The 24781-nt window shown below is 29.5% G+C and overlaps 1 protein-coding gene across 1 annotated transcript in view; it reads right to left on the minus strand.

The window, feature by feature from the left end:
* Window positions 1–15999, minus strand: part of ths (thisbe) — a 64627-nt gene extending 48628 nt beyond the window's left edge. The window contains exon 1 of the mRNA XM_035094508.1: window positions 15882–15999. Coding sequence (XP_034950399.1) covers window positions 15882–15895 — 14 coding nt within the window. The 5' untranslated portion in view covers window positions 15896–15999. The remainder of the gene's footprint in view (window positions 1–15881) is intronic.
* Between the last annotated feature and the right edge of the window lie 8782 nt (window positions 16000–24781).

Here is a 24781-nt window from a genome sequence, read left to right on the forward strand (position 1 = left end):
CCAGAGGCTATAAATTTGTACGAATATGCCCACTGTGAAGCAAAGAGGGTGGGCAAAATAAAAAATACGTCTTACAACTCTTTTGGCTTTTACCGCACTTCAAAAACACAACGAAATAAAATAAATAAAAATATACGACGAATGCTCGATGTGATTTAATCAATTGATCGTCATTTTGATAACTGCCTTATTTTAGTTTATTTCGTATTGCAGCGAAGGATAAAATAACAACGAGGGAATTATTAGAAGGAGACGTCGAAGATCTGACTACGATGGTAAGTAATAATACTTTATATCAATTTATTAATTGTTAATTTATTCATTTATTTAAACATTTACACAGGTCCAACAGCAAGGCCAGACTAGGGCACAGATACATAATAGTAGTACAAACATGAGAAAAATAAGTCAGCAATAGTTTATACATGAAGTATGCTGTGATTGGTCAGATAAACACTGCAAATTCAAGTTGTAGACACTTTTAAAACGCTAAGCCTCTTCAATGTTGAATGCCATAAACAAACTATAGATTTTTCACACACTACGAAACGTGTAAAAAGTCTACAAATCATGCATAGTTTGTTAATAGGCATTTTACATTGAATACACTTTATGTGTGTTATTTTAACACGTTTGTGAAATCCTGGGATTTGCAGTGTACACTGATAGAAGTATTTCTTTGTATCTAACATAATTTATTAGCAGCTAAAAAATATGTTATTTGAAAAAGAAATCGAGTGAACATTTGTTAACAGTTAAGAAATTATTTATTAGAGTAGATTTATTTGGCTCAATGAATGATTTGTTAGCTGCAAACAAATATTTATTTCTCATCTAAATACTATGATTGGGCTCGATGGTAAGGTAGAATGACGGTAAAGCATAATCAAATGTTAGGTTATGTTATGAAATAACTTTTATTTATTGAAAATTTTTAAATAAAAAATAACGGTTTCGTAATGATTAAAATTAATATTTTCTTTTAAACAATAGCTCGACGAGCAATTACATCATAACCATTTAATTTCGTGTGAATTTTTAATGGTTTTATAAATATAATGACATCAGACAGCTCTTTGCAAAGAAGATTTATTACCTACAAATAAATCTTTATTTGTATCAAATAAATGCTGAAAAATAATTTTAATGAATTCATTCAGTCCCACCAAATATATTCTTCTATCAGTGTAAGCGGAAGAACTTTTAGCAATTTAAGAATAAGTAATGAGGATAATAATTATTGTTCATATAATGCTATTTTCATGAAACTATCAAATTAAAAAAAAAAACAAAAAATCCTCAAATTTGCTTTTAATAATTATAATTATTAAAAGCAAAGTATTTTGATATTCCTTGGAATTAAATATAATTTGTCTCATGAAATTGCAAATTCCTTTATTTATTGATAATTTTATTTCCAAAATTATCAATTAACCTAGTAATTTACTTCTATACATTAATAATTATTCAGTAATTAATATCTAACTCCCTATTATGAATTTATTATAATGGTATCGATTTTTGAAATTCGTAATTTTTCATATCTTTACGTTTTGATACATTTGAAAGATCGTAATTATGACAGGACAATTAAAGGGTCAAATAAGACCTTCATCAGATCAACTCTCAAGAGTGTAGAGATTTAAATATTTTACAATATTTATTTATTTATTAGCGGTATTTAATAAGTTTTAATTGAGATTTTTCATTGGTTAAAAAAAAATACAAAAAAAAAAATATATATATATATAAAGAAAAGGTTGGATATTAAAAGAGCCGAAAAATCGAAAATAAAAAATAGTAAAAAAATTAACATAGGCATAAATTGGGACACGTACATACGAGTCTGTAATTACAGGATATTACATTCTTGAACGGTTTGTGTGACGTAGGTCTCGTTCTCTTCCTACCCTCTCGGCTTCTTTGAGTGCCGGCACACGGCTATACATCGTTTTTACACGCGGAAAAAAGTGAAAAATAAAAGAAAGAACATATAATAGGACTGAAATACAACAATAAGTTTAAAATAAATGAAATTAAGATTTTTTTTTTTGGATCTTTTAATTTTTTGGCAGATTGAGCTGCAGTAAGGATAGGCCGTTAATCGGTACCCATTATAGAAATTCCTGGGATGCGTTTCACTTTTTAATCAACCAAATTTACCGCCAGCGTTCTCTGTCCAGAACGTGACGGCGTGTTCATTCTCCCTCTTTAGCTAAATATCACAAAGATCAGTTGTAGGGTTGACGTGTCGGTGTCTAGTTCATCTAACAACTTTGACACACCCTTTTTGGCGAAATTTCATTTGGTGAAGAAGCCGCTTTTTTTCTTTGCCAACATGGTTATAAGCTTCTAGAGAAAAACATCTGCTCCCTATAAGTGTTTTTATTTGATTAAATATTGTAATGAAAATGAATTAGGAATGAAACAATTTATAAAAAAGAATTAATAAATAATAAAGTACCTAATTATAATAATTTATAGTCTGAGGGAGAAAAATAGTAAGGATCGTCACGCTTTCCTTAGCGAGTAAAAATAGTAATGTTGATTTTACTTCAAATATTATGAATTGTAATCGTCTTTAAAGAATTATTGATATTATTGTGAAGTTATAAAACCTTGAGAAATAACAGAAAAATATTCTAAGGTTTATCACCTTAGTCAATTGAAATAAAATTTTGCACCAAAAGGAATTTGTTTTGTCTCATATTCAGTTCTAAGAATTTTTTATTGGCGTACAGATTCGTGGAAATTGGAAAGTGAACATCACTCGTCGTAAAGTAAAAGCTGTGTGTCGATAAATTAATTCGATCGTTGTTTTTTCTTTTCTTATTTCAATATTCTTGTTTACAAAAGAAGTATCAAAATAGTTGAGCGAGTTAAAATGTATAGATTCAAGTCGTATGTGTAAGAGTGGTTGTAGGTTCGAATCTTCCAAGTAGAAAAAAATTTGTTAGGACAAGAAAAATTTAATTTTTAAATTTAAAGGGCAAAGAATGGTATTAAAGCAAACAAAATTCTAATTAAAGGAGCCATGTAAATAATTAAAAATAATTTTTTCTTACCCGAGAAAAAATAAATAGGCCCAAAAGAAGCCCAAAACACGCCTAAAATGAAAAATAAGCCCAATACAGGCCTGATTGAAGTCCAATCTTGACTTAGAGAAATTTTCAGTGCCCAAAACAAGCCCATGACAAGCCTAAATTTTGAAGGAGCCTAATTGAAGCCTAAAAATATTTTGCAGGTCTAAAACGGGCCCAAATCAGGCCTAAAACTATTTTGCAGGCCTAAAACACTCCCAATTGAAGCCCAAAAATATTTTCGAGGCCTAAAACACGCCCAATTCAAGCCCATTTTCTAAGATCATATTCGACAATGATGACAATAAATTATTACAAATGTAAATTTGTAGCACCGAAAGTTAATTTGATGATAAGTTTTTATGAGAATTTTTTTTCTTTTCTAGATTGTTAAAATATTTTTGGGCTTGGATTAGGCGCACTATGAGCCTCAAAAATATTTTTGGGCTTGATTTGGGCGCGTTGAGAGCCTGAAAAATTATTTGGGCTCGAATTGGGTCTCCTTTAGGCGCGCCCAAAAACTGATCATGTTTACTCGGGTATGACGATATAATTGTTAGATGTAGTCTAATTCACGTTTGTACACTGAAATTTAAATGCTTGCTCGTTTACACTTTTGTGATATCAAATAATTCGATGTGTGTGTGTAGTTAAGACTTTAGTCGGATTAATTTGGTGTGACTCATTGGAGTCAGTTACATTTTGTGCGACCACCTGAGTGTGTCTATCAATTTATACTTTCCTATCGAAACCTTATTTTCAATATAGTTTTTCTATTTTATTTGATCCTACTTTTAACGCGAATAAATTAAACAAAATGGCTCTAAATCAAGCCTTTGGATTATAAATAAATCAACTAATATTAAAATTAATTAAATTACAAATAAATAAACAAATAAATCAAGCGTTACTACCAACAAATACAGTTGATTTTCCAATAAAAAAATGCATGGGGTAAAATGGGATACTTTATGAAAAACATGAAAGTAAATTTAACTGTTTCAGTGTCCCATATTGCCCCAATCTTTCCCGTGCATATAAAAGTATTTTTAATAATATTATTGAATTAATTAATCAATAATTAATTTTTTTCATTATAATATTTATTTTTATGTTACTAATTACTCAGTAATTCAAAATTTTTGTGCTTGAATTAGTCATTAATTAAGTAATCTAAACTCTCAGAGCTTTAATTATTTATTTTTAATCAATTAGTAATTTCAAAATTTCATTATTTAGTATCAAATTATTCTATAATTTCTGAACTTTCATTTTTCATTGCACATCAATTAGTAATTTCAATAATTTAATTGATCAATAAAATATTAAATAATTTTGTCTTTTGTACTTTTTGTTTATAATAAACGAATAAAAATTATAAAATTATGAAGATTTTTTTTTCGGGATTGGGTCAGAATTATTTTTACATATTGTCCCAATTAATTGAAATGATATTGGAACGTGGTTATCCTCCATGGTTGGAACAATGTTCGACCATACTTACTTCCAATATTGTCCCAACTTTCTTCAGCTTTGGGACAAGCTTGGCTTAAGGCTTAACCAATTATATTTTCTTACCTGGGGATCGATTTTCCATCATTTTTCAATATGTAATTTCTGATTTTGTATTGATTTTTAATTGACATTTTTCACTTATCAACTAAAATTTTCTGAGTAATCTGTAATTTATTTTGAAAACATTGCAAAAAAAATATTTTTGTCCATCAGTGTTTTATTCTTCGTCGTACGAAAGACAAAAATGAATAAAATAATTTCATATAAAGTAATTTTAATCCAAATAAATGAAAAAGTAATGGATGATAATCAAAGAGTAAAGATAGACCAATTTTGCTAACGTGATAGCAAATAACATATAAAGAAATGTTATTGTTATTATCATTGACTCTTTTAAAGGGTTATTACAGATCCTATCAAGTACATAAGTTAAAAGGAAAACTTTAATGCACAAACATTTTTATATCTCATTCGAATTCTCTTTCAACTAAGAATTCTTTACAATCAGAGAGACATTGGATGATTATCGACAAAGCCGAGGGTTGTTGTATCGTTAGTAATCGTTGATGAAACGAGCTTTGTAACTCATATCTCCGTTAAGTCAGAGACTTTTTTTCAGTCCGGTTCCCATCAGTTTGTGAACATATATTGGTTGCCTTCAGCTGCTGTTACTGCTACACCTTGCCGATCTTATCGGCTTTCGACTTACACACACGTTCTCGTCGCATGTTACGTCTACTTCTCATCTTTCTCTAGATTCTGGCGCCACTCTGTCAATGATTTTTATTTTTCTTTCTTCTTTATTTTCCACCGACAATCGTCATCTTGTTTCTTTAATTTCATCGCTTAGGTGGTCGTTTAGGTGAGAATTGATGCAAGAAAAGCATTTAATATTTATTCGAAAAAAAAGATTTCTCTTTTTTTGTTTTTTAATTATACATTTGAAAGTAGCCTTAGGAAATTTTCATTATTTAACATTGAAGTATTGTGAAAGAATAAACATAAGTATTATTGTAAAAATCTAAATAAAAACAACTCTGTGGGCTTGATAAAACTGTGCACCAGGTATAAATGACGGGGATGATAATCATTGCTCATAAAATTCTATTTTCATGGAATTGACTATGATGGTAAGTAATAATACTTTATATCAATTAATTAATTGTTAATTTAAGAATAAGTAATGAGGATAATAATTATTGTTCATACAATGCTATTTTCATGAAACTATAACATTTAAAAAAAAATACAAAAAGTTCTAAAATCGTTAAAAGCAAAGTATTTTTATTTCTGCACTGAAAATAGTAGTGTTTTGTTTTAATGCACTTAATGTGTTTGAATATGACGTTGTTTCAAGTGCATTAAAATGAAACACTTATGAGTTTGAGATTTGCAATGGAATTCCCGAGTCAAAAAATTGGGACTCATTTTGTTTTCAAGTAGTCTTTAATCGAATTTCAATATATATTTGAGACTATAGGACTAAAAGGTCTTATTTTATCCGCGGTTTTCGATTATTAAGACAATTTGAGACTTTTGAGAAGTTTAGATTTTTTTAAAATCTCACTTTGTCCTCAAAAAAGTCTCATTTTGTTGTTATTGAGGAAAAAATGAGTTCTGTTTGAAAATTGTTTGGTCCATTAAATGAGGACAGGATGAGATACATGAAACGTTATTGGGACTTTATTGAGTAAGCAAAATGAGTTTAAAAAAAGGCTGGTGTGACAAGAAACATTGAGGCCTATCTGAGACTAAGTGGGATTTGGTTAATAAAGGCTTATGAGAACTAAATAAAACATTTGAGGTAAAGACATGTTAAATGAACACAAAATGAAGATAGTACGATCGAAAACATTGAGAATAAAATCAATTTAATATGATTGAAAATATTTAGGATAAAATGAGACTAGTGAAGATTCGATGTAAATAGGATTATGAAGACTAATTGAGACATTTAGAATAAAAGAATGTTTAAATCAGACCAAAGTCAGTCTAAATAGTTTACTTCAAGATAAAACGAGTCCCACTTTTTTGACTCGGGTTATTTAAACTAAAACAAAAAATCCTCAAATTATTATAAATCAAGTATTTCAATTCCTAAGTGTGTTGTGTTCATTAGAATTAAATAGATTATTTATAGTTAGAATAATTGTGTACTTTGTTATAAATAGTAGCAATGATTTTAGATAAAAAAAGAGAGATTGAAAAAAAAATAAAATCGAAGAAATATCAATAAGGGAAAATAAAACAAAGACTTTTAAATACAAAAATAATTACATTGAAACGAATTTAATAATTGGGATTGTTATTAGCTAATTTATTGTAACATTTAAAGTTAGATCCTGATATTATATTTAGTAAAAGATTTTTAGAAGCTGGTCACTAGAGTCATTTAAGGATGTATGACACTTTTATAAATTTCATTTTTAAAGCTTGAATTTGAGATACATAATAAAGTAAATAATACTTTATTGATTTTCATCAAAAAATATATACCGTTTCTGATATATTTCATGAAACAATTGAACTTAGTGGTCTCATTAAACTACGTGTTATTTGTACCGGAAGTATGTGAAATTGGAAGCAAATGACAAAATTTGCTATGTTTCATCCATTTTTATGGAAAAAAATATACTTCTAGAAAATTTTAACGTTTTTTTATTTATTTATGCATCAAAAATAGGCGTTACTGAGTTTATTTTTCTAAAATTAGATAAAACCGTTGACAAAATGGAATAATGGGTGGTCCGACATGTTGAATGCGATGCTGACAGCAGTCATATGGAAACTTTTATTTATAATAAATAATTATAAATCAGTACAATTTAAATTATTACTAATTAATCGTTATTTAAAATTTAAAAAAAGAATTTAGGTACACATAATTTAAAAAAAAACCTATTCCAAAATTTTTTAGATGTACTGCGGGATTCGACTAGACATACATCCTTAAAAAAAAACTGAGAAATATTTTTCTCTTCGAATTCGTTGTAAGCAAAGCTCGACTGATTTGTTTATGTTTAGTTGACGACTGAGACTATAGTCTCGACATCATTTCTTATTCAGTCATAATTTGTGTCTTTCTCATATTAAATAAACTTGTAATTAATTTTTATGAATCTCTTAAGTTCTCATTTCGCTGTATTTAACAATATTATATCCCTAGATGAATCACCAAAGATATAAAATAGTAATCGATCAGATAAAAATGATTTTAAATTTGATTATGGATTTAAATTGATTTCACGTTGTTTCTCGATGACAGCACGAATTGTCCTGCAAAAAAATTTTGTAAGATATGAATACACTCGTGTCTACTATACGACTAGAACACTGGACCCCATATTGGGCAAGGCGCTGGTTGCATTCCAAACGTTGATGTTCCAAGAACTTACAATTGATTTCCATACGTCGACACTTTTTTCAACATGACTCAGACTCTCTCCACAATATGGAGATCAGGTACAATATAATATTTAAAAGAAAAAAAAATAATACATGAATATCTAATCAATTATCACAGCTAAATAATAAATAATAAAATATTCATTTAAATTGAATAGTCTAAATATCTAAAGGATCAAATTAAATTTACGAGTTTTACGAATCTTTTATATCTTAATTCTTATGTGATGAATGTGAAATAAAAAAAAAAGAGAGGCTCTTCTCATAAAACTTTCGAAACTCACGTATGAGAACGAGTGCCAAGTGAGAATGGAATGTTGGGTCGTCGCTCATTAACCAGATCGCACGACTTGGAAAAGAGATTCATCCCTTAAAAAAAATCTATAGTCATCATTAACGAACCAGTGATTCTCATTGTCAATCAATAGATGAAAGGTTGAGCTAAAAATGTCTAGATGAAAATGAGTTAAAGGGAAAGAAATTTCAATAATAATTGTGATAGATGTGATAAAAATCCAACAAGTAAATTATTGTGATAAAGTATAGTTTTACGAGTGGTTAAACATAAGAAGCTTGAAACTTGAAGTACTTGGAGATGTACTAATCTTACTTTTACATTGATTTACTGAGCTGTTTTCATTGTCCCGTGTGACTTTAGTTTGAAATTACTGAGTCTTTCAGACTTTTTCCTTTCCGACCTTAGACATTTAATTATGGACATAAAAATACTTATAAAAGCTGTGTTATGGTTTAGGATAAAAATTCTGGTGGTTAAACTCTAGCTATTCCACCCTCGTAATTCTCGAAAAATAGATACTTGATTGTAAGCAAGTCCATTTGGCTTCTTTAGTGATATAATTTCTCGACTGTTGGGATAAATTGTTGACGATTATTCTTGGCAGAAAGAGACAGAAACCGGAACTATTAGCCTTTCAGTCAAGAGATGCCAAATGGACTGTTCTTCAAAGTTGAATTCTTGTCTTAATTTTGGCCAATGTTGAGAAATCAAGCCAAGTATGTGCTGATGAGTGTCAAAGTAATTACAATCTATAAGATTATTTTTGTTTCTATCACTTAAGAAGCTATTGTTCAAGATATTGACCATCAAAGTCGATTTTTATCCATGGACTTTGATGAAGATTACATGATTTATTACAAGAAACCCTAGCAGGAAACAGAAGAAGCTCATTTATGTCCAACATTGACTGGTACAGTGCTGGGTCAATGATAAACCAGTCTTACTTCCTGCTAGGAAAGCTGTGATACCCCTAGTAGGACAGCAAACTGGTGATATCTACACTAACATTGGACATTGGTTGACTTGAACTGGTACAGTGTTGAAACAGGGATTGGCCAGTTTTACTTCCTGCTAGGAAAACTCTTCTAGGATAGCAGGACCAGTTATACTTAGACTAACATTGGTCTATGGTTGACTAAGATTGGTTCGATGTTAAGCTAACAATGGACAATCATCTCCTACTGCTAGGGATCCAGTTGTCCACACAGAAGTGAACATGATCAGGCTATGATTGATGGTGTTATCATTCAGCAATGATCCAATAGAGGTCCAGTCATGGGTCCAATCATGCTTGGCTTGGGTATATGATAATGTATTTATTAACATTACTCCTTTAAATTAATTAAAAGTTTAGTTATTAAAAAATAAATGTATGTGGATTGTATGAGCTGGGCAATGTGTGACAGTCTCCAAGAATTTGATTGAAACTTGATCAATTTGATGAATGGAACTAGTCGGTAGGATATCTGACATTAGGTTGGCTGGAATTCTCCTCGATATTGATGGCCCAATTGGGTGGACGGTCTTTGACCTGTGATGATGCAACTCATCATCACAAATAGGAAAAAAAGTTGAACGAAAATTTTATATAATCAAGTTTTGGTAGTTTTCTTATCTGGTAAAAATAAAAATCTTGTTGAACAAAGTAGTAAGTATCAAGTCAATAAGTCTTGGGATCCTGCTATCGAGTTTAAACCCAAGTATCTGACGACGAATCGCCCAAGTTTCAAGTATTCTCCAAAAAGAATTTATTCTCACGAAAATATCTTAGGGTGGCTATAAAATAAGCGTGCATGGATGCATTTACTGACTTTTCCCACTCTTTTCAAAGCTCGTGGTATAAACTACTGAAAAGTCTAGTGGGAAGCAAAGAAGAAGAAGAACAAGAACAAGTAGTAAAAGACTCAAAAAAGTCACTAGACTATATAGATATTTTCAAAACCCAATTGTTTTCTCACTCGACAAATTTATAACACCTTTCCAAATGTTCCTATGGATCCTGATCAACTTTTCATCCATTTTACATTTCAACTTCTAGACCTCAGTATGATTAATTTAATATTGACATCTTATTTAAACAAATAATTATTCAATGTTGGTTTTACATATGAACTCACCTAATTGGGATTTAAATAAATTGATTGATTAAATAAGATACTTGGCAAATAGTTAAAGAATGAACGTTAAAGCACCTGTGGAGTCATATCATCTATCTTTTTTCTTCAGTGTATCTTTTTAATTCATATTTTTTCCTTTTAAAGATATCAAGAAGTGTTTCGAAATTAAATACTTACAAGATTACTTCCAAAAAAAAAAACTTGATCTAATCTTCGTTTTTTTTCCAACAAACACTTAGGTTTTCAGTGAAAACTAATACCTGTGATGATTGCAGACGTGAGAAAGTTGTACAGTTGCAGTTATTCTTTGAGATAATTAGAGGTTTGAATTCTGAGTTACTCGTTTACAATGGCTTATAGATAACGCGTGAGAAAAGTACGACTTAGTAACAAAATTAACAAGAATTTTAAAATAAAACATTCAATAGTTCATTTTTTGATTTTATATATTTTTTACTTCCTTTATGGATGAATAATCAAGCCCCAAAAATGTAGATTTACTATCTATGAGTTGATTTACAACAATTTTAGTGATGGTAAGATAGTTAATTTCCAACAGATGTCATGTTTCAGTTGAGCTCTTAATCCATTATGTTCAATTATGTCCAAAAAAAATGAACTCTTAATTTTTTTCATTTTTTCATTACTTCAATATTCATATTAGTAAATTTAAGGCACACTTTCTTGATAATAAATTTGATTTTTTTTTTAATTTTTGAATAAAAAAAAAAATGAACAAAAAATAATTTGTTATAAAAAAATGTATATTTGGTATTTATTTTTAATTATTAATAGCTAGTAGTGAGTAGAGATAGAAATAAAAGGAGCAAAGATCATTTTTATTTTATTTTTTATTATACTAAAACTAACTAAAATTATCTCGACTCAGTAAATTTTGTATGCGATTAGAGAGCCAATCAAATTTATAATAAAAATGATACGAATGACGTCAAATTCGAACAATCAAACTAAAGCAGCTGATTTCTCTTCGTGCTATGCACTTTAGTATAATAGAAAATCTTTTATAATTTGTTCATTTAAGAATAAATGTCTAGTATTTTAACTAACAATTAATTAATAATAATTAAAGTTGTTTTTTAAGTGCCATAGATCATTGAAGAGGTGTTCTTGCATTAAACAAAATCAGTCTCCACGATTAACTTCCCAGTGGAAAGAATGATAGGATTGAGCTTTTTTCCAGTTTTTTGATTCTGCATAAAAAATGGCTGGACCAATTTTGCTGAAAACCTAATCAGTTCTAAGTTGCGTAATTATGCGTCGAATGCAATTGGTTCCACGTCGATATCATTTTTTGTTCTTGAGATAATCGAGACGAAAAATAATTCCGAACGCACGTACAAATATACGTACAGACACACACAGACGTCCACTTAAAAACTATTGTATTCGACTCTGGGGACCTTGAAACATGGAGATATGTCAAAATTTTGAATTCGCAAAATCGGACTCATTACTAAAACTTCCCACTGGGAAGTTAATTAATTTATAAAAATTCTAAAAGTGATAATTAATAATTCAGAGTAATCAAGTTCGCATTATCAATAGATTTCACTGTTCAATTTAGCAATAATAAATGTATGAAGTTGAGTTGAAAGTTAGGTTAAACACTAAACCCAATGGCACAAATAATTCAGATTTCTTGTAAACAAAACGATCGAAAGTTTTATAATTTTGTAATAAATCATTTTTAAGTGTCGAGTTTTATTTAACATCAAATATTGTCATTTATCTTTAAATTAAATTTTAACAGAGGTTTTTCCTACACTATACCATTAGTCGTGCAAGAACCTCCTTAAGTTAATTTAAATGCTTCATTTAAGTGAGCGAAAGATATGGTTTTGAAGAATTAATAAAAAGCAAACTAAAAATATCAATAAATGTATTCGTGGAAAAACAACTTTTGCTTCGTGAGAAAAAAAAAATCTTCGGTACTAATAAGAACCTATTAGTGATCAGCAAAAAAAAGTATCGATTAATCATTAATCAATTGTTAGGATGATATTAATTACTCGATGAATTGACAATTTTAAAAAAAAATGCAGTAATTGATAATTTTATTATGTATATTAATAATTATTCAGTAATTGATATTTTTATTTTTCAAATTATCCATCCCAGAATCAATTGATAATTTGCCGTCATAATACCACAAGACATAATACCAATACCAACTTCTAGTTCTCAGAAATATCCAACCTATCAACAATCCCCACTCTGACATTTTTCGAGGCTTACTTTCCTAGAAATTTAAATGGCAGAGTTCTTTCGACAAGAGAAGTCTTGACGTTGGGCAGGAGTGGGGGGTAGAATTGGCGCAGGAGGCTAGGATTAGAGGAAATGAGCGACACTAACTGGAAGTCTGCCGTTACATCAAATTTTTAAGATAGTCTTACAAACAATATTGCTTAAGGCGCCTCGAGCGGAAAAATATAGATATATAAAAGTATACGGACTTTTGCGCACTAATTTTAGGCAAATAAATAGATTAAATAAGAAAATACCTACGGGAAAAGATTCGCGCAATAACGATCTATGGAATGAAACGAGATAAGAATGATTGGCAGAAGAATAAGGAAAATATCCGAAATTAAAAGTCTAGACAGTATTTGGTCGGCCATATGTAAACGAGCAAGAGAGTTAGAAATATGAAAAACAATCTGTCAAATCGCTGTAGACTTCTAATTTCGGTTATTTTGCTTATTCTTCAACCAATCATCCTTATCTCGTTTCATTCCATAGATCGTTGTTGTGCGAATCTTTTCCCGTAGGTATTTTCTTATTTAACCCTTAAATTCATAATGTAGGATGCAGACTACAAAATATTCCGATGGCTGAATTTCATGCCCCTTTGCCTAACCCGAGTCAAAAAATTGGGACTCATTTTGTCTTCAATTAGTCTTTAATCGAATTTCAATATATATTTGAGACTATAGGACTAAAAAGTCGTATTTTATCCGCGGTTTTCCATTATTAAGACAATTTGAGACTTTTGAGAAGTTTAGATTTTTTTTTTAATCTCACTTTGTCCTCAAAAAAGTCTCATTTTGTTGTTATTGAGGAAAAAATGAGTTCTGCTTGAAAATTGTTTGGTCCATTAAATGAGGGCAGGATGAGATACATGAAACGTTATTGGGACTTTATTGAGTAAGCAAAATGAGTTTAAAAAAAGGCTGGTGTGACAAGAAACATTGAGGCCTATCTGAGACTAAGTGGGATTTGGTTAATGATGGCTTATGAGAACTAAATAAAACATTTGAGGTAAAGACATGTTAAATGAATACAAAATGAAGATAGTACGATCGAAAACATTGAGAATAAAATCAATTTAATATGATTGAAAATATTTCGGACAAAATGAGACTAGTGAAGATTCGATGTAAATAGGATTATGAAGACTAATTGAGACATTTAGAATAAAAGAATGTTTAAATCAGACCAAATTCCGTCTACATAGTTTACTTCAAGATAAAACGAGTCCCAATTTTTTGACTCGGGAAATAAAAAAATATATTTCACCTGTCCATTGAGAACAGACTTATTTTTTAAATTCTTATGTTGGGGGTACTGGAATTTCATTTCAAATTTAAATTTGACAGCTAAAACTTTTTGGCGGACAGCAATTTGAAAAAGTAGCTGTCTAAAAAATCATGCATTTAAGGGTTAATCTATTTATTTGCCTAAAATTAGTGCGCAAACGTCCATATACTTTCATATATCTATATTTTTCCGCTCGAGGCGCCTTAAAACATTTGATCAACTTATTCTTTTCACCTTGCAACCATAGATACCTATCATCCATCTTTAATAATCACAATTTATTAAAATTTTGATTGTAATTTAATCGTTGGAGATTGAATAATTTTTTCGGCACATAAAACAGTCGTTAGGATTCCAGGTAAAATAAATAACCATTGTCAGTAGATTTATGGTTGAAGTGTAAAAGGGGAGATGCATAATGTAACCTGTGTTGTCGATACTGGCGACCAAATGTCTATATGTCTCTTCTATTCGTGATATTGACTCGTAGTATTCTGTATACTCACGACATAGGCCGAAGAGAGGTAGATAATTATGCGAAGTAACTCACGCGAAATTACAAAAACTTTCATGCACCGTCACGAACCCTCATGATATTAAATAAATAGTCTCAAAACTTTGGGGTTACCAAGTCAAGGCTTTAATGAAAATTTCATTTATTTATATAATTTCTATCTTGCTTTTAGTTCGTTAAAAAAATTGCAGGATGAACTTGGATTGCATCAGGTACAAATGAAGAAAATAAAATCGCCATTGGAATGATGCCAATTCTTGATGCTTTCATTACGACTTTTCAGGTGAGTTTATTTTTTTTTTTTACTTTGATCTAATACTTTTGATAAATTTTCTTGATCTTTTAGGTCAAGTATACGATTATTTTACTTTCAAATTCACTGTTTGGTTGGTTAATCATTGATTTTTTTTTTGTAATATAATCATACCTCCCTCTGTAACATAATCTTTAAACTTGGGGTTTGAACATCTCAAGTGCATTCTCTCAACTTTACAAGTCACCACTGCTGAATGGATAGGGAGACCTTCGCAAAGGATATACATGTATGTTAGATTTAAATGAATATAACAAGTGTGTCTAAAGCAGTATTTTCGCACGAATAATTTTTTGTTTTTCCTCTACATTTCATTGCAGTTCATTCTTTTATCCAAACTATAATCATGTGCTTTAGCTCATAAAGTTTGTTAATGCTACATCTTAACAAATAGTATTGTTTTTTTATCTAATTAACTAGTAGTAACTTAAAAGAATAACGAAAGCTGAAAAACATTCAACTGATTTAATCATAAATTTTTCTTATTTCCTTATTCTAAATCCTCAAATCCTTACGTCTCTATAAATTCTTGACTTTGGCGCCGGTTATGTCGCGACGCATTTTAATGTAAAAAAAAAAATTGTTTTTTCGTCATTTGTAAACTATTTCCTTATTTAACTATTTCTCGTTTTTTTACCTATATAATACAAAGTTTTTTTTTGTATTTGTTAAAAATACTAGTAATACTAGCACTCTCTTAAACTGAATCAGTGAAAACTACTGCGAATCAGTGAATATTCACTGACTACCAATGCCAATCCTATCACTGAATAAATCAGTCATTGGATTGGCACTGAACATTACTATTGCAATAATAATAATAATAATCATAAACTAATTATCTTTGAAGTATTATTATTGTTATGTAATTTTGCTCTTTAAAGGTGTCAATATGTGAATCATATGCTTAACCATAGAAACTTTAAATTCCTCTTTTTAGTCTTAGCCTTTCGACCAATAGACAGAGATGTAAATGAAAAACAAAATAATAGTTTAAGTTAAAAAAATGCCATGCTATGTGAAGTAATTATTTAAATGATTAATTGATAAATTTTAATTATAAATAAAAAGTAAAACTAACCTTATAACGTACATGTGTATCCCGTAAGCCCTCGCTGGACAGTCATTGGGTCTCAGAGGGTAGTCTTCTTCTTCGTCAGACGATGTACGCAACTTCACCGCAAGACGCGGCGTGTGCCGCGTACAATTAATACCAAATTTTCTCAATGTTGATAATATTTATGAACAAACTGTAAAATAAATAATAAAATTAAATAAATTCACTAATTAATAGATAAAGTAATTTAATTGCACTTTAATAAATCAGAGATCACATGAAAAATAGAAAATGAAAAAAAAAATTAAACTTTTAAATTTAAGTGATAACTTTTTTGAATTTTTATTGAAATCAATTTACATTGGTTGTAAGGACATACAAGAGGACAACTCTCTCGTGATGTGGTCGATAGCGCGGCGCTCTACTGACGTCGCGACGCCTCGTCGTGTCGTGGCCCGCGATTCTCCCGGCCACCCGCCCTCCGAAACAGCCCGGAAACTAACGAATCCCCTTTTCTACTCTCAAACTACCCTTATTTTCATCCTCCACCCCCCTTTATTCTTTCTTAGTATTTTAACTTGAATTTCACGGAAAAAATTTATTCGCTATTCCTGTTATCGACTGCTAGTAATTATGGAAAAAAAAAATTCATTGAATAATTGTCGTTAATTTGAAAATAATACAAATAATAAGCATTTCTTTCTTGATATATTTATTGAAATGGCTTGGCATTTGAGCGATATTCATAGAATGAAAGATGATAAAAACATTTTTGCCTATTACTCTTTAAGTATTTTTATTTTCTAATTATACGCTTGTGTCACAAATTTATTTTATTTAAGAAACAGCTCTACGTCAATTGATGTTGAGCTACGGCTCAATTGACTTCTCTTTATCAAAATAATAATCAGCAACAACAAATATTACAATGCAGTGGATTCATAAATTTTGCTTATTCTCAATGAAACCCGTCAAATAATTTCATTTCTTTCATTATATATTATTGCGTCATCCGAAAAATCGAGTCAATTGATACTTGAATTTTTTTTTTTCCATTCCTGTTTGCCAGTTCATGTTTGTTAGAGTCAAGGGAAATTTTTAAGTTGTTGCTAAGTATAAAGTTTGAAATAAAAAATTAATTATCTTACACAATGGATACTTTTATCGTAAGTTATCTACTCATACATTTGAACCCTAAATAAATCAGTAGTAGAATGAATGAATCGACTTTGTCCTACTTTTACAATATCATTGCAACGCGTAGGAGTCAAATTCGTAAGTTTACGTTATGTATTAGGGATTCTCGTCTCCTAGTTGGCGACAATGTGGGCGTTGTAGTAAATAAAAGGGATCACAAATGGTCCAATAGAAAAAAACATTAGCCAGAAAGAATATAAAAATAAAAGACAGAATTTAATTTTTGATAGTAATTCCAGGTGAATATTTACTATTTGTAGCATTGCTCAGTGACGCGATGGGAAATAGTAAAATTTCACTGATTGAATCAGTAAAATAATACTTTACTAGTTGAATTAGTCAATTAATAACAATCGAACGAGTAAATTTGACTAATTGGAGTAGTGAATAAGAAGATATATCTATACATTCATATATGCACCAATACATGGACATAATCCGATGATTAGAGATTTCATTCATTCATTCTTATTTATTTCATTTAAAAATATCCATAATTATTCATCAAATGACAATACAACTTATCTCATCTTTAAAATATCTATCGAATAGGAATATTATTTATCTTAAAAAAAAGTCACTCACAACCTAAGGATTATTCTGGTGATTTCATATTCATCATATTTACATGCAGAGACGACACACAACTTTTTGTCTTGATGTTCATCTTGAAAATATATTTATCAATGAATCCATAGAAATAATTTAATTTCTCTGGGTAAACTGTACGCACTCGAGACTGCACATTGATAAATAATCATAAAACATCGAAATGCGTGACATCATCAGCCACAACCCTGGAATGAATTTTAAAAAATTTTACTGCATTTTATCAATGCAGAAAAGTCTTTTTTCTCATTCAACAATTTTAACTTACCTTATCCCTTAATTTTTGCCATGCAATTTCATTCCGAATATTCAACATTTTTTTCATTAATTAAATCAAAAATTATTCCATGTAACAAAGTTTATTTCTCAGTGCAAACAACTACCATTGATGTACAACAAAATAACTCAATCACGCCAATCACTTATCATTATTAAATAACAAATCATTATTTATATCTCTAACAAATAAAATTTTTCAACAAATACCTTCAAAAAAAAATTTTTTTCACTTTATTCAACAAAAAAAAATGCAGGCTTATTAATTATTTGCTAATATAATTAGCCTTACACTTAAAAAAAAAAATGTATACACATACCGATTTGTGACACGGAAAATATCCAATGTGAGCATGGCAAACACCTGAAAAAATACTCTCAAGACTTTCATCCATTTCACAAAGAAGCCGAATAACCAAGTAACCTGTAGATCCGAATACTTCCACCACAAGTTAAAGAAAAAAAAAATCATAAAAGCTAAATTTTTTGTTAACCAAAAAAAAAAAAACAAAAAACAAAATATATTTGCCCTTAATTCTTAACAGACTTAACCATATAATTTTTTCTTCAGTTTTCAAGAATTCCAAATTTTCTGAAAACATTAAAAAATGTAAAATAGATAAGATTTAATAAAGCCCTTTGGGCCTTACATAAATTATCTGGGCCTTACACGACTCATTTAACAAGTTAAACTCATCAGTCTGATGGGTTCCAAGTAATTAGTTGATTACCATACGAATTAGCATGTTTTTTTCCGCTTTTTAGAACTCAAACCGTGTGCGGTCTAATATTTCTGTTGTTATCGGCTGTCAGAGGTGAGACCTTGATGTAACATGGTCCTGTCAACATCTCACACGCCAGAGCAATCACCTACGCACTCTTGAGCCACGCGACTTAATTCTTCATCCACTACATGGCCAAGATAATATTACAGTTGTGTTAAATGCCCACGCGACTACTCTTTCTCTTTATTTTATTTTTTCTTCTCACATAAGTTGCGTATTACATCGGATTATACATTCATTTATTTAGCAATCATATTATAACAATTTATTTATCAATTTCTTTTTTCTTTTTTTTCTCTCTTGAAACAAATTATTATATTATGACTTTAATACTTAATCCACTCTTGTGGTCTGTCAAGCAAGTGCTTTAGATGATAATTTATCTGCAATATATGTAACCTTCAAAACTTTTTGAAAGTGAAAGGAATTTAGAAAATTGTTTTCTTCATCATTTTGAAGCATCTAAGATAAATAGACACCCAAATGACCGTTTCAAAGATATTTTAAATGTTGGGAAATACTTTGTTTCGTTTATTTTATTAATTTAAATAAAATTTCTTTTATCGTGATTTGTTGACCCTTTATAACTAAATATATAATTCAAGAAGAATGATGCTGATAAAATGTAAATAAATATTCTAATGACAAGTCAATTTTTTTTTCTTTTTTCAATAACTTATTTTATTGCGCAAAGAAAATGAAAACCAGGAAGACAAATTGTTGAATAAAAATAAAAAAATTATTTATTTATTTAAACAATTACAAAGGTCTAACAGCATCAATCAAGTCAAGGCCACCGATAGTAGGAAGAGGATAAAATACTATTGTGGTACACGATGGGCTTCTAAGTTAGAAGATTATTAATAGTCTAGTAGCTGTGTGATTTTTTGATGCATCAATTATAGTATAAAGGTAGAATTTTTTTAATTTCTTTAAATTCTTTTAAAAGATAATGAGGAAAGTATTTCTGCAAATTTTTATTACTCGGAAATAATAATTACTATTGCTTATTGAGTGTCAAAGTTTGGCAAATTGCGTTTTTAACCTTTCATCACTTACAGTGATTAAATAATGCAGTAATTAATCATTTTATTCTGCATATTAATGATTATTCATTCAGTAATTGATATTTTTATTTTCAAATTTATCCATCACAAAATTAATTATTATTTTACCTAATAATACTACAAGGAATAATATTAATACTTACCTATGGTTCCATCTTGACATCTAAGCAGGAGTACCAACTTCAATTATTGAATGCACCTGAAAAAAAAGAGATAATTTAATAATTAATATCACAGTTAATTACAGACACGATTTTTAAATATTGTTGAAGGTTTATGAAAAATAATAGGTTAATCAATAAAACGCTTAAAGTGTTTAATAATAACACACTTAAGTGTTTGTAATATAAAACACCATAAACAAACCATGGTATGTAGGTAAACACCAAAAAGTGTTTAAAATTCGTTTACAAAACTACTACAGTTTATTTATGGCATTTAATATTGTAAACACTTTAAGTGTTTAGTTTTAAAACACTTCGATTTACAGTGTTGTACACAGTGAATCAATAATAATAATAATAGGTTATGTTGTACTTACCTTAAATAATTAAGTGACAATCCTCTTTTTTACGTTCAGCATCAAAAGTTGGTATCCCTGGTTAGACATTTTGAAGTGTATTAACTGGATCAATGAGTCTTCAATCATTCAATGCTGACAATCTACTTGAGAAAAAGATTTAATTGAATCGCCAGAGTATGAGCAGTCTAGTGTGAATGAAATATTTAATGTATGATTAAAGTTGGGAAGGAAAAAAAAATTCGTTGATTTGGAACAAATGAGAGAGAGAGAGAGAGAGAGAGAGAGAGAGTTGAGAAAGATCAGTACTGAAAAAGATTGTATTCATAAAAGTACATAAATGTCAGATGAGTTGAAAAGTAAAGTTGAGGCAATTGGTTGTTAAGAGATTGGATTCTTTATTATCCTGTCTTGCAGAATATTTTTTTTAATTTTTATTTTAAAAAATTTTTTTTCATCTTTATTTTTCGTCTTTTTCCCTTCGTTACATTATTCGAGTGCTTTCGGCGCCGACGCGAGCTGGCTAATCGTCGAGCTCATTTCGCGGGTTGGTGAAACTAAATGAATAGCTGCGGTTATTTAGTCGGATGTCGGCGTGGCTCCATGGGTTTCTCCAATGTGTAGGGGTGGAGAAAGGGCTGTCATAAATTTAAACAACAATTAACATTCGGATATCTGCTGATTCTGTTCCCACAGAATGATTCTTAATACTTTATTTTTATTTTTTTTTTGTTTTTCAACATTTTTTCTTTAATGTTTTTCTTTTTTCCCATCAACAATGCTGAGAAATTGATCAAAACATTTTTAAAATTCACTTAATTAATGGAATTCTCACGCATCTAGAAATTCAAAGGAAAATATAATAGGTAAGTGAATGTGTGTGTCTATAAGTGTAGAAAAGAGAGAGAGAGAGAGAAATAGAGAGAAAGAAAAATGAATTATTGAAAGAATTTAAATTAATTAGATTGGCGTGCATCAATTAAATGACTTATACAGAAAAATTATTGTCTAATTAACATGTCCATTATAAAAATGATCGTTAAATCATTGACCGAAAATGTGGATGTATATCGAATCATCTCTCTTCTCTTGGGGCATCTGCAGCTGCAGAAGCGGCTACTACGGCGCCAACGAATTGATTTCAATTAATGCGCCCCTTAGCCATAGCATTTTGGCTGATCTGATATGAAAAGGGGCACGAGCAAGTTTGTGGTCCCCTTAAGCTATTTTTTTCTTTCTCTCTCTTTTATCTTTTTTATTCATTCTTTTATCATGTTTTGCTTTTTTAATCACTTTAGCTTGTCTTTTACACATTCTTTTTTATTTCAATTTTTTTTATTCATAATTTGTTGTTATTTTATAGTGGAATAATAGTGGAGAAAGGTAAATGAAAGAAGTTTATGACAAAAAATAAGTAAATTATTATTAATAAACGAAATAAGGTATAGTTTGAACTAAAAATAGATATTTGATTTAATTAATAAGAAAAAATGTTGAACATTCGCACAAAAATTGCTTGGAGAATGAATTCTTTAAAAAGAATTTAGTAAATATTTAGTAATTTCAAGTGGATATTTACTGTTTGTAGCATTGCTCAGTGACGCGATGGGAGATAGTAAAATTTCACTGGTTGAACCAGTAAAATAATACTTTACTAGTTGAATTAGTCTATTAATAACAATCGAACGAGTAAATTTGACTAATTGGAGTAGTGAATAAGAAGATATATCTATACATTCATATATGCACCAATACATGGACATAATCCGATGATTAGAGATTTCATTCATTCATTCTTATTTATTTCATTTAAAAATATCCATAATTATTCATCAAATGACAATACAACTTATCTCATCTTTAAAATATCTATCGAATAGGAATATTATTTATCTTAAAAAAAGTCACTCACAACCTAAGGATTATTCTGGTGATTTCATATTCATCATATTTACATGCAGAGACGACACACAACTTTTGTCTTGATGTTCATCTTGAAAATATATTTATCAATGAATCCATAGAAATAATTTAATTTCTCTGGGTAAACTATACACACTCGAGACTGCACATTGATAAATAATCATAAAACATCGAAATGCGTGACATCATCAGCCATAACCCTGGAACGAATTTTCAAGATTTTTCCAGACTTAATTAGTAAACGGGCCCGAAATAACTAATTTTCCAGTAAAATTATAGCTCACTGGATGAACCAGTAAAATTTTTACTAATTCAATTTTAGACAGTCAGGTATAAAAGTGAGTCAATAAACAATTTTTCACACGGAGAAAATTTTATAGTAATATTTTCTTGTCAATTTACAGTAATATTTACTGGCAAAAAAGTCTTTACAACAGAACATCCTGTCTGTATGGTTATAAAGTATCGTTTCATTCAAAAAAAGATTTCTCTTTACTCTCTTATGTTTCTACTCAACAATTAAGGGCTTTGATAATTCAAAAACCACTGAATCAGAAAAATATACTTTTCTGCATTGATACTCATTTTTTTCGTAACAAAATAACATTTCCTACAACAAAGTTAATAATTCTCAGTATATTGGAATGTTGAATTTTAATTGGTCCAAGGACGACTTTAAAATCACTCATACATTCATATACTATTTTTCTGCGTTTCTTTTCTCCAAGTTAACCTCAATTTGACAGCTACCTAAAGTACGAAAAGCTCATACATCAACATAATTAATAGTTTATTTTTCTTAAAAATTTTTATATCCAGTTTACGATGAAAAATAGCAACTAACTAACGTAGTAATTTCAGTAATCGATAGTACATAAAATAAATAGTTTTGTGTAGGTAAGGTTCGTCGAACTGTGAAAAATAATGGAATAAATAAAATGACACGAAACAAATGCGAATATAGCCCGGGCACAAAACTCCATTGGGGACTGTAGACGAATGTGGCGCCAGAGTAACGCTGACGCAACACGTACAATAAGGGGAAATATAGAGAAAGAGAAAGAGAGAGTATAGACATTCACATGATACGTCTCCTAAGGAGATAGCTAAACACACAAAATTTACAAAACTATCAAAAATTTTCTCCTTCATTTTTAGCGACATTTCATAGGATTATTCACAGAAAAATTGATACCAAATGATCGCATATTATGTTCAAATACTGGAAACCCACGTATTTGAATTGTAAAACAATGTAAAATTGTCCAAAGACATCCATTTTACAATCGATTCAGTCGTTCTTTTTTATGTTTATACAGTTTTCCAGTCAATGACTCGTATCGGATTTTCTATCAAATAAAATATCTCCTCTGAGGGCCTTTTCGGTAGAAAAATCACATTTGCTTCATTTCCATCCTTAATTTATATTTTTAATTAATTTATTTTATATTTAAGACAAAATGTGGAACAGGAAATGACATGGTCTATTTGTCTTCATTTAAGTTTTATCTTTGAACGGCGATATCTTCTCGAAAAGTAGACCAATTTCGATTTTTTTGAGTCCAAATTAAAGGCCAGAATGTCCTCTACGAAAATAACATCATAAAAAAATAGACACCATGTCCGAATTTTCGGTTAAAAATTAATTAAGCGCCAGAAGTCGAGTTTTTCCTCCTCCAGTAACTTTGGAGTTCCATATCTCAGCTGGAAGTGCATGGATTAACTATTTCCGGTACTCAAATTGAAGATACAAATGCATTCTTTCGAATCGATCTGGTACGATTATTATATGATTTTTCTTTCGTTTTTTATGAGCTTTTAAACAAATAAACTCTAATTAATCGATTTATTTGTTTATTTATTTTTTTTGCCACTTAATGTTGAGATAATCAGAAGATCTTAACGGATATTTCTTCTAGACATAAATACTTACCTGCATGCAAATTTTTAAAACTCCAGGACCACTGGAACATGGAAATCTGGAGACCCCCCAATTTTGGCCATTTTTGAAAGCTGTTTTTTTTTTCAATATTATCAGAGGTTGATCTTTGAAGGTTCATATCTCAGCTGGAAATGCACGGATTTCTATTTTATAGAGTTCAAATGAAAGCTGAGAATGTCCTCTACAAGAATAATGTCTTTTGAAAATTTCCTCATGCTTATATTTCTAGTAATAAATTTAATTATTACTCAAAATCTCAATGTTCTGCTTCTTCATCTACTTATCTTCTACACTCCACATTCAATTATCTAATCATCTTCTGGGTACAGTATTTTTTTCTTCACTTCAGATCAAAACACAACGAAGCCTGCAATTTCCTGATGCAACCACATCCTCTTTATTCCTCTAAATAGATTTTTTTTAACGATTATTTGAAAAACCGTTGACTGTTGACAGAAAGATTTATTATAATAACATAATATTTACTTTCATGTTACAGGTGTTATATATTATAAACATAAATGTTCCATTCCTTGCATATTAAAATAAATAATCCTCAAAAGTACAAACTGGTAAACCGGCTTGGTAATTGTGTGAAAAAATAC

The sequence above is a fragment of the Chelonus insularis genome, unplaced genomic scaffold, assembly GCF_013357705.1.
Source record: "Chelonus insularis isolate UGA/USDA-ARS -01 unplaced genomic scaffold, ASM1335770v1 scaffold_367_pilon, whole genome shotgun sequence".
NCBI classification, from domain to species: domain Eukaryota; kingdom Metazoa; phylum Arthropoda; class Insecta; order Hymenoptera; family Braconidae; genus Chelonus; species Chelonus insularis.